The 12559-nt window shown below is 34.1% G+C and overlaps 1 protein-coding gene across 1 annotated transcript in view; it reads right to left on the bottom strand.

Moving 5' to 3' along the window:
- The window catches only part of LOC124308354 (calpain-A-like), an 82542-nt gene that overhangs the window by 53005 nt on the left and 16978 nt on the right, over window positions 1–12559 (bottom strand). Inside the window, exons 4-10 of the mRNA XM_046770986.1 lie at window positions 10641–10828; window positions 8261–8564; window positions 8012–8193; window positions 6828–7078; window positions 6308–6465; window positions 5993–6210; window positions 5827–5869 (exon numbers count right to left, since the gene is read on the bottom strand). Coding sequence (XP_046626942.1) covers window positions 5827–5869; window positions 5993–6210; window positions 6308–6465; window positions 6828–7078; window positions 8012–8193; window positions 8261–8564; window positions 10641–10828 — 1344 coding nt within the window. The remainder of the gene's footprint in view (window positions 1–5826; window positions 5870–5992; window positions 6211–6307; window positions 6466–6827; window positions 7079–8011; window positions 8194–8260; window positions 8565–10640; window positions 10829–12559) is intronic.

Below are 12559 nucleotides of genomic sequence, written 5' to 3'. Positions count from 1 at the left end.
CTGTATCCAGCATGGCAACCATACTACGGCATATATCTTTACTGAAACCTTCGTTTTTCAATTCTGAAATAAGATATCATTGTAGAATGAATAGCTTGATTCATAATGTAGCTGACAGGTACTATTTTTTGTTTTTACGAATAGAATGTTCAGGGCTGAGTATAAAATATTTGTAGTAGTTGTTAAAATTTATTCAATTAATAACAGATTAATTAGCTGTCAAAGTTGTTATATGCGGTATAGCTGGTTATAGAGGTCGGTTAATTAAGCAAACCTATGAAAATAGAAAATTGTAGAATACTTATTACGAGTGACATATATCTTTCTTAATGAGTATCGATTTGTTACTACACGATCATGTTGTCAACAAACTGCTACTCGTTTGATGAATTGCGAAGCACATACATGATCGCTACTTATCTATTACTACCTGTTTTTTCATTAACATCTCTGTACATACATGTTGCATTGTTACATGTTCAAGACTAAGCGTTGGTAAATAGGGGGAACTTCGGTTCACCAAGGTATCGCAATATCCATGACGCTAAGAATTTTTGCTGTCAGCTCACCTGTAAGAACTAATTCAAAGTTATAGGGCCTTGTACCATGAGATTTAAAAAATGTTCCACTTGACAAGAAAACAATAATTTCCCGTGTGAGATGATCTTTGAAAATGAATATCTACCATTCTGATTCTCCGAAAAATATTTGAAAGAAGATACATGTAAAAGTGGGTATGTTTTGGGAATTTTTATCTTGACAACCAGTTATTCAATTCAATTGGGGTTCAGATTTCCATTTCAACTCTAACCCATGCCCGTAAGAGGATGGATTTCCCCATTCAAACCCCAATAATCGCTATTTTGTATGAACAACATTACGGTAAGTGTACCAGTTATTGACACGTTTAGAACCAATTATTGCACCTTTTATTTTAAAAAATTATAAACTGACGGCGCAAATTGTGAATTTCTCGACGACTAAAACCAATTGCCAGAGGGTTGGACACTATACTTTCCAAGCAAGTATTGGAAAAACTTTTTACTTCTATGTAGGAGAAAAAAATTCATTATCACAACAATGTTGTCATTTTGTTTGGCCTTTTTCATCAACCAAAATTACACCTCAAGACAGTTAATTTGAGTATCGAATGTCGTAATCAAGTTAAAACGCCATGATCAACAGAAATCGTCGATACTAGAGAATTTGTATCGCTCGAAATATGTGAAAGAAATGGCAGAAAAAATGTGTATTCCATTTCTCTAAATACAAACTACCTTGTTCTGAAGAGATGAAATTCTTGCGTTATTTATAACATTTATCGACTTATATCAGTTTTTCCACGTGTGTACCAACCCTGTGTTATCCGTTCGTAGAATGAAATATACATGCAGAGTCATTCCGACAATTTTCAGCAATCGAGAATTTTCACCCACTTCAATTTCCAAATATATATTTTGTATTATGGCTCTAGATCTAGGAGTGATTAAGTTAAGTTCTAGAGACACAGTGAATGTTCGGTTCGGAATCTACGATTTTTCGAGTTTGCCGTAGGTTGTTTTATAAATTTCTTCAATTTATAGCTGATACTTTGACTGAAATGATCATGTGTAAAATTTCTCAGGTTTCAAACTTTTCTTGAACAAGTAGCATCCTTCAGTTATATCTGATACAATTGATGTCCAAGACATGAAATATGTAACTTTTCCAATGATTTAAGACATAGTTTCATTATCTTTATCATCACTTCAAGCGTTAATTTTAAATAAATATCACCATAATCTTAATTTAGATTGGAGTGATGGTCGCTTTTGGTTTTTCAATTACTTGTGTACCCTAAAAGCTTCCAAACCTTTCAGCGGACAAGTACGAAAAAATTCACCACCGATTCCTAGCTTCACGGCTGTGATACAAGAGATTTATTTGAAAATTTGTATTCGAATTTGATTCATAAACATCATATCCCACGTTAAGATTTCATTCCCAACATTTTTTAGCACTGGGCCATTCCCGGATAGATCAGTTTAAAAAAAAATTAGGGTTTTGATTAATTTATAAATTGAATTTAAAAATATGATTCAATTAACTTTATGAACTACGTTTAAACAGTAGTTGACAAAAAAGGAATGGAATATTTCGGATGATAATTACAGTAATTATGCCCTACCAGAATTGATTTAGCGAAAAAATATTAGATCTTAAAGAGAATTCATACGTTTACGAGCAGCATATATTTTTTAAACAATCATGTGGTGCAGCTTAGGAAATTATGTGAGTATAATTTCAACTTCGGGTATGATGTCGATCCAAATTTTTAAACACGATGTTTTTTAACCATATTCTGAGGTACAATGTTCTCGAATCAAATTTTGAGACGTTGCGATGTCGACACCCGAAATTCTGAGGTACACTGCTTTCGAACCCAATTCTCAACTACGATGTTTTGATCAGCCATTGATAGGCGACCACAATAGCTTCGAAACAAATCATCAAAGGACTTGAGATTTCCTCTGTGAATTGTTTTTTCTAAATCTTTCTCACGAATCTTCTTAACCCTCAGCGGTCGCACTGGGTCATTTTTGTTCCCAGAAACCATGTATTTCTTATCGGATGACTAACAAGCGCGACTGCAAAGGGTTAGAAATTTGAGTAATATCAAGCTTATTTTTATTTATACAGTTTTCGATAAATTTTAGCTACGAATTTTTGTAAAAATGTCTTAAGAACGCTAAGACATTGAATTAAAAGCATAGCACTCAAATGTATGAAATTTATATTTTAGTTTATAAATGAGACAGAACTTCCTTAATAAATTTTGAGGAAAAGGAGATCTTGATGTTGTTCCTAATACTTTTTCCCATGACAGAATTTTAGTAAAACTGGTGTGATAAGTCAATTTGTACTCTTGTTAAAAATATTAGTTGAATAGGAAAAATCATTTTCAGACTAAAAGAAACGAATCTCAGAGGTGAGAAGTCCATACAATGTAATAGCATTTTTTTTAAAATACCCCTTACAGTATGAATTCACATACAATGTATGTATTGTAGTCATTTTTAAACCTGGATACTATCGAAAAACTGCATGGTGATTTGTACTTAGTGACCAGATACCAATGCAAATCACCATAAAGTTTTCCCACAATCTACCAGTAAATAAAGTGAAGCATATGGTTGAACTTTGATCTGACTTACAGAAATCTGAGAAAGATAATAGAAAATGGAGCTGTGCAAATAATCGATTAATCGTAGGCTTAAATTGATTTTTTATTGAATAATCGATTGGTCGTAGAGTTTTATTAACTGTTCTTATAGTTAATCGATTGATGGATTGCTCGATAACGCAATCAATCAACAAAAGATGATTAATCGATTAACATGAAAAAAATATAAGTTAAAAAAAAAACATTTGAAAGCACCCGTGACTCCAAAATACGATTAATCAATCAATTACACAACCCGAAAAAAAACCAATCTGACGCACCGAACCTAGGTGGAAGAAAGATCGAACAAGCAAAAATAACCCAAAGTTAAAGGCGCAATACGTTTCTTTCAAATAACATCACGCTTATTAGAAAAAATTTTCCTTCCCTATTGACTAGAGCAAGACCCGTTGTGCCTAATAATATATGAAACGCAACGCACGTTAATTCTCAAGACACAATGAAATATTATTCAAACCTATGAAGATTCCCATTATTTTTTATAGCAAAAAAAATTCCGCGTTTGAATTAATAATTTAAAGGATTCAATCGAACTCAAATGCAATGAACAATTATTTAATCAAAATGTATTTATGCATATATCACAATTATTATATACATGGCTCTCTATCGACAATTTATAGCTATTTATTCTCAGTCATTCTGAACAGTATTTGCATCTAACTTTACAGCATGCATTGAATCGTTTGTATCAAGAGAACGGAGCAAATTATTCGCAAACACAACGAGCCACATATATAAAATAACTAAAGTTAGAAGGCTGCATTTTAGTGGCATGTACATGCGTAAGCAAAAGAATAGAAATATGGGCATGAAATGATAATGTAGCTGTAAATAATGTGTAAACAAATTTTCGTGAAGAATTCATGCGAAATGTTCAAGTAGGTTGTGAAGATATCCAAGTGTGAATAATTTAACATTCACTGGGATGGGTTTGTTTGTTTTGCAGTGTAACTGTAAAATACTTCGAATATTATTCGAAGACAAACAGTTTTCAATGAGTTTTTCAACTGAGCATCTCTAGCAAATACAAGACTGTGTTCAAATTTAACACAGATGTTTATCATTTGTTTAAAAAAAAACAATTATTCAACCAGCACTTCATTGGACTTGCATTTTGAAGTTTTTCAAGGTTTCCACAGCTAATGTTCAATGATTATTACATATAATGTATGTATAATGATAGTCCATCATACCTTTCAACAATATGAATATCCACCAACAAGCACACTTTCAATATTTTTGTACATAAAGATTAACTGTGATACAAACCTTTGCGCATAGCGAAGTCCAAGATTTCTTTCAGTTCCATCCAATCGACTTCCATATCATCACCGGCAAGTATTCTGAAGAACTCTCGTACTTTTTCCTCGTTTCTATCAGGCTCAGGCTGATTTTCTACCTGAAGGAAAAATCATCACGATTGTCTTGAGTATAAAGTACATCTAAACAAAGTATACACTCACACTAAACATCAGTTTTAGTTACATCTATACATTTCAACTATGTTATGCTCATTCTTGTGCTCGTGCAAGGTGCAAAGTAGAAATTTAATAAATTTCGACGAATATTTTAATTGGTCACTGTGTAACAACCTTTCCCCTAAAAATTACTTTCTCTTCAATAATAATAATCACTGTATCTTCTTGCCCTTCTGGCCGTTCTTTACCATGGTTATTGACCTAAAAGCCAAGCGGCACAAACGTGCAACACGTGATTAGTGATTAGTGACAGTGTGTCACTCAGTTCTCACACAATTATAATATTGACAATGCCGACGGGCTGGTAGAACTGAGAAGTAAAAGTTTTTCCTTGAAAATCGTATCTTTAATATAGGAAGAAAAAGGGTAATTTTGCTCGGTCGGTAAAGGTAGGAGTACTCCATGACTTTAACTGAAGATTTCCGTTGGATCGTCATAGTACTTCAGGCCCAAAGCGAGTGGAATAAGGGAATATTCTCTAACTTTTCATGCTGATTAGAATAAAGTGAGGTAATAATTGCAAAAGTGTTACATTTTAAACTCTTTTCTTTTCTTTGTAGAAGCGGAATACCCTAGATAGTTTATTTAACAATAAATATTTTCGAGGTAAGAAAAATTCATATTTCGTTGAAACGTATGGAAAGTGAGCAGAATGAGTTTCTACCAGCCTTGTTCAGATATAGATTTTTGTGATTGTTAGTACTACTATTTCTTCCACAAACATGCAGAGTCTCTACGTGATTTGCGTTGGCTGTGTTTCACTACGTAGCAGTATTCACATATGACTTGTGAAGTATGCTGCACACCTATAAGGTTTATAGACTGGAACAGGAAATTTGACTGTTATCTGTAATAGCAATGTTCTTGATGCTTTAGAAAATTGAAAACTTAAGTAAGATTCTGTCCGATCGATATTCAATTAGAGGATATTAAGTGAATATTAAGCAAAATCAAAAGTGGCTGTGTTGTCGATTAGTTAGCGTTATTAATTAATATTGAAAATTGAAATATTAATGTCCAAACAACTCAAGTTAATTGTTTACGCTTTCATGCATGTTCTCAGATAATCTATACACGTCTGTTGTTATTTGATTTCAGAAAACAAAACTCTATATCACATACCCTATAATCGACTTCGCCGATACCGATTTGTTCATCATTTTCCCTGCAATCAGAATTCAGAACTATAATATAATACGTAAAATCAGCATCATCTTTGATGTTTCATTAACTCGTAAGTTGCAGAAAAATTGCCAATTTCGTTATTGACTGTGTTTTCATGACTCACTCCATGTTGTTCTGATTTTCAGAAAGTACTTTCAATAAGAATTCGCCTTCATTATTCGGACCATAAGTACTGGGAATAATGCAGTAAACACCAGGCGGAAACTTGAATCGGCGGATAACTTTACGATGTCTAACGAATTCCAGAGTTCGAGCTACAAAGGCGTTGTGCTTGAAGAAATTAACATCTAACGGCTTTGGTAATCTGTCGGGATCTTCGAGCTAAAAAAAACGGATTGAAAAGTCACTACTCACATTCTTCCAACAATATGTAAGATACTTTCGTCAAATTTTTCAAACATAGCCAATTAAAACTTACACGATACATGGCAAAGCCAATATACAGACAATCAGCACCCATCTGTCTTTGTGCCCTACGATTTTTCTGCATCAATGCTACGATAACCGTGCATTTGTCATCATCTTCATCCGGGTATTCTAATGTTATACGGTACTGGGGGTTGTGCCAAAAGGTTTCTAAAAATAGTTGAGAAATTCGCTTTAACAAAAGTCATCCATCGTCAGGTTTTGAAACTTAACGATCTTTTGCATAGGCTTTTTTAATTATGGGGATTGTCACTGTATGTTGTAAAAAAATCAAAGTAATGCAACCAGGCTGACAGCTTGACCAGTTATTTCGCCCGTGGATGGTAGAACCTGTACATTTTTGTTTATTTTTAAATAATTTGTACAACATGAGTAATTTGAAACCCTAAGAATTAAGATTTGCCTCCATTGAAATTGAACGCTTAGGGTATCCGGTTATAGAATAATGCGAACAATTAGGTTCTGATGTTATGATGATATTTTCCAATAGTAATGATTGTTTGGCAAGGTACCTCGATATGTACTGCATCCACCAGCTGTTACTCCGCGTACCCATTCCCCTTCAAATGTGCTCATTTCCCATTTTTTTTTACCAGCGCTGAGATCACTGTCTTTTACATAGTCCGTATCCAAGTGACAGATCTCAATTTGTGTGAAGTGATGCTTGACATCTTGTAAAGACATCCAAAATTCACCATCTGCATCAAACCTTAATCCCAGTTCCTCTTTCTCATGATCAGGAATAGACTTCCATTCAGGTGATCTACAGGACACATAATTTCAATTATGTTAATCAGATTTTTGGCAACGTTACAAGCTTAAAAACTATGGCATTCCTACAATGAAGCAAATATTACTTATATTTTGTCACGACGATAACACAATGCACTTGCACCTTAATTGCTGCAGGTTAACTTCCGTAAAAAATACAGCCTGAAATTAACGAAAACTATGATCATATGCTGATTCTCAATCTCTATGACATGTGAATACTGAACTTCGCATTAGAAGAACAGTGACACGCCGATGGTCGTCATCTAATATGAAATCTATCTATCTATCTATCTATCTATCTATTCATCGGGATAATATTACAAATAATGTTCATTTATATCCTTCAATCTGATTATGAAAAGTACATGGTATATTCTCGGCCGCCTGTGTGGCTGATGGGGCAGCTAAATATTCGCGGTTATTTTGTATTCAATTTCAGGCCTCGTATTGTAACGCTCACATCGATAATTGGTAAAACTTCATGCATCGTTCTATGTTTTGATTCTAGTACTGTGCGCTATTAGCACATTAAGAAAATTCCGAGGGGTAACTATTCCTGAATTAGTTGGTTGTACACCAGATTTGGGGACTTCCAAACTCTAAAGAACTGGATGACTCCAAGTGACTTCACAGGACATTTATTTACGAAGTACACACTTCCCTTTAGGAGTGGTTACCTCCTCAAGAAATCTTAAATTCCAATAGCCGCTCTAAGTATCATTCATTGAAGTGTTGCAACCCAGATATTTGTACACTTTTGATAGGTTTAGAATACGGCAAAATGCATAAAAAAAAAATATGCAAATATGCACAAGGTTTTGCAGCCTATTTAAAATCTCTAATTTAATTCGTATCTCTGTAATTACTTTTAGATTATTTTTTTCATCTACATTGCAAGATTTTTTGCATGACATATACTCACTTATCACTCCAAGGTCCCTTCCATTCATCCGCGTCACCCCATGGGTTCCTCAATCTCAATAAAGGAATTTTTTCTACTTGATTTGGCGTCATGATATCAACATACTTGACTCGTGTAACACTATAGACATGTTTTCTGATTAAACCTTCTGGCGTTCTAACTCCTGATACGTTTCGATCCGGCTGAAAGATTCGTGTGTGAATGTTTGGATCATCTTCACAAGATTAAAAGTTCGCTTTTGTCAATTACCATCAGTGTACAACACATTAATGAGTTTCTTTCATAAGCTTTGAGTAGAAAATTGAACAAGTTTGGCGGTGTCTTTTTCATTTCGAACCGCTCTGATACTCCTCCGGTAAAGTCTTCCATAGCTTCACCTGACCATCCTCCGCGTAAAGCCTCATATGAACCGTGAAGCTTCGCGTAGGCCTTCTCAAGCAGTGCACTCCAAAACTCGTTATTTTGTGCTGAATGTAAAAACATCAATTTCCCGTGACTAGTCGGCAGGCGATCATCTATGACTACATCCACCCATCTTCCGTACTGCCAAAATCTAAGTGCAGAAAGCAATTGAAAAAATCAAAATTACCACTCATTGCAGGAATACATTTATTGGACGTAAACTCGCATGATACAAAAAAGGGTTTTGGACCTTTTTATTTTGGTAAAAAGAAGTGATATCTTGCTCGATCTGTAAAAACTGATACACTCTATTACGGTGAATGAGCCATCCCGTCTAAATTAAAATTTCGGTAAATGGAAACAGAAGCGTTAAATAAACCTCCAACAGTGTTTTTTGTGTCAATAATGGTGAACCTGAATAAAACAACATCCCTTCTACGAAACAGGAATGCTTCTGAACAAATTCGAATAACACAAGCTGACATATCAACAATCTGAGAAAAGATTTTAAAATTAAAACGTTCAAAATGATGAAAGTCTGGTCTTTTTTATCTGATTATAATGTAATTGAGTTCAATTCACAATAGCTAGCCAGATCCCTACAAACAGTCTGAAAAACATTCAAGAAGTCTTACATTGCGATAGTTATGGAGCACAAATATAGTTATTCGCGAACATTTGTACTTATACCAATCAATTTTTACCTACTTGAGAGATCATTATCCGTAGAATTTTTGTAGAATATCTCTAAGTAAGCCCAAAAGCACTCACACTCGGAAAGTTGAAAAATTTTAAATATATATACTGTAACTCTACTCAAATTTTTGATAACTTAGCTTGTGTTATTTCAAGTTGCTTAGACTCATTTTTATTACGCAATGAGGATGTTATTCCATGTGTATTCGCTATCATTGGTACAAATATGAATGTGCGAAGTTGGCAATCCAAATTCAAAATTTATTAACAATCATGAGTGTGCTGACTCTCTCCCAAAGAGTTCCGGATTTCTGAACTATTTTCAAAAATAATTCATTCCAATTATTACTGAAAAATCCATCATAAGTTTTGGGGGGTTCAATAACACGAAGTACCCCATTTCGAGAAAAATGCTATGTTGACTAGAGTGCCCGATAGTTATTCAGTCCCCAAAATTTACCGTTCGTTGCATAAAATACTTTCTACTGACTTTTTTGATCGGCGATACGAATTTGAAAAAATAAGAGCGCTGTCTCCGGTAGCCAGACTACTTGAAGTCACGTTGCCAGAACGACATTGAAAAAATCAGTACTGGCAATTTCTACAATTTTTCTATTCCAATTGTTATTCTACTAGAAACATCATCAATTGTCAATTCGTTTGTAAAGTGTACCGGTAAAAATCGTTTTAGATATATCAACTGGCGTGGTATGTATTTATGATAGATGATGTATTGAGCAAATGGAAAGAACTTACGACGAAAAGAAGTTGCTGTTTGGAGAAAATAGATGAAATTGTTAAATCTTTACAACAATATTGAATACTGATTTGTAATTACATTCTGCAAATTTTCGCGTTTGAAAGACTTTTGTACTACATTGGACCTACAACTGTCAGCATAGCAAATTGGCTACGTTGGTGATGCAGCTATTCTTTTTTTCAATACGTTTATTAAAATTTTAATTCAATAAATTCAGAAAAAACTTGACGAATTTAGAAATTCTGAAGGACATTACTAAGCCCGGGAATGATCAAAAAATAAATTCATATAGCTGTCAAAATTGGGAAAACCTAATCCTTTGAGACTGCCATTTTTTTGATATTTATACTCAGAAAAATATCAGGCAGTTCAAAACAATAGTTTGCTCGATTTTTTCCGAAATGGGGTGCTTCGTAAAGTTGGCCCCTCGAAAAGTCAATATTTTTCATTAATAATTAAACAGAACTATTTTTGAAAATATTCGAGAACTCCAGAACTCATTCGGGAAGAGTTAGCGCACACATAATTCTTATTGAATTTTTAATTTGGGCCGCCAACTTCACACATCCACAAATACACACTGTCAGAGATTTTGTAAAACACATTTTTCTTCTTCCGTAACTTTCCATCGAGACAATATCACCCATTTATCTTTAAAAAGATCCCACGCACCTTGATAGAATTATTGTTTGGATAGTGAATGAAAATGTGCGATCACAAACAGTTTAGATGCAATATGAATGGTGTAACATGTCAGATGCTAAATTATACCTGAAATGGAATATCCCTGCATAGTTGTCTTCGAAGCTTTGATCTTTGGGTACAACTTGAAAGAACAAATTTGGATGTAGTGTAAGATTGGCAACAGCTGCGATGAGCCAGCAATCACCAAGCGCGCCCTGTTTTACGTCAAACCGTGAAAACCCCTCAACGAATAGTTGTGGATCGTGTGCAATTTTCTGAAAATAAGTGAACTCATTATCTACAGGTGTCTTTGATTGGTGAAATAGGAGAAAGAACGCAGCAGAAAATTCTTGTGACACACGATCTACCTGAAATTTCTATGCATCAATATTGATTGAAAACTAAAATATGATAGTCTTGAGGATTAAATAAATCTTGGTAAGCTAGCCAGAAGCATGAAACGATGAACTTGGGGCTATATATTTTACTGGTGCTTATGTTTTGTTTGTTGTCCGAAATGGGAATAAAAGCAAGAATTTCAGTTTTTAATCAAGCTTGACTAATCGAGACTTCCCATAAATGGTACGAGACACTGCCTCGCTAATTTGTGACCTGTCACTGACATCGAGAGTGTCAGGCCTCCGGATCACGGATTCTGCCGGAACTTTAAGGGCCGTTTCTACGGTTCAAAATGGAAAAGTTCTGCTGTGTAGTTTCATCCATTGGGCTTCTCTTCAGTCCGGTTAAAATTGATCAAATTAGCAGTTTGATGAGTGAAATACCGTAATAAAGGAAACCTGTTATGTATTTTTGCCATAAATACTAATGTTCGTTGTCCTCTATTTTCAATTCGATGAAAAACCCTTATGGATTGAACTCTATCGGGTTTATTATTATTTCAAAGCCATATAGTGAAGTTAGAATTCCAGATCTTCTGCAACCTAATTCTACTGAGAATTGAGCGAAATAGACCCAATGGATGGAACCAAGCATCGGAAGTTCCAAATTTTGGGCCGAAGAAACACCATTGGAAATTTAAGCAAAATCCGTGACTTGGGGATCTGATACTCTCCTTTTAAATGTAAAATGACACACGAAAGAGATAATGAGACAGATTACACGGTCCAATTGTTCGTCTAATCGGTCAAATTTTTAATATCGTGCCGAGAAATTTGACTCTTCATACATTCTAATAATTAGAGGTAAATCGAATGTTTTTAGATAGGACTTTATTTTGAATGTGATATCACGTTCTATGGCGTCCAGTACGACTAAACCGTATAGACAAATAATATACACATGAATTTTTGAAAAAATGAAGAATATTTGGACCTTGGAAAGCTTGAGTATAAAAATAAGGAGAATACTGGTGGGTAGTCTCATCTGTTTGAGTTGAGGAAATCTTGTTATTTTATTTGTGCTGTATCAATTAGTGTTATTTAAATCACAAGTATTAGAAAAGTAATCCGCGATATTTGTCTCTCTCATTATCGGCATGAATGAATCTTCTCAACGTCAATATTACAGATGATAATACTGTTCGAACAACTGTGACAGCATAATTCAACGTAATCTGGTATTCTTGTTGCGTCGTTTTTTTTTCAAACTTGTAGCGCTAATGAGATAAGCTTGTTTATCGTGAGTTTAACGATAGAAATGTTAAAATTTAATAAATCTTAGATCTGATCAACGTTAAATTAAGGATGGCTCCGGCTTTATTTCGTCTTGGCGGAAAAAAATGATGTCGCAAATTCCAAACGTGGACAAATGTTGGGATGGTTTAGATGATGATGATAGCAATTAAGAGCCAGATCTGAAGAACTGTCGAGGGATAAACATTATTCATAATAAAATAAATTATATATTTGAAAAATAACATTTCAATTTGAATCATTTATGTTTTGTGTTATAGGTATAGTGTGAAAAAAATATTTGTTTTATCTCCCGTGATTTTTAATTTAAATATTAAACTATACGAACATTCGTAGTTTACAATCAAATTATAC

The sequence above is a fragment of the Neodiprion virginianus genome, chromosome 7, assembly GCF_021901495.1.
Source record: "Neodiprion virginianus isolate iyNeoVirg1 chromosome 7, iyNeoVirg1.1, whole genome shotgun sequence".
Lineage (NCBI taxonomy): Eukaryota > Metazoa > Arthropoda > Insecta > Hymenoptera > Diprionidae > Neodiprion > Neodiprion virginianus.
Note: the sequence above shows the minus strand (reverse complement) of the source record. Positions and strands in the feature narration are given on the sequence as shown.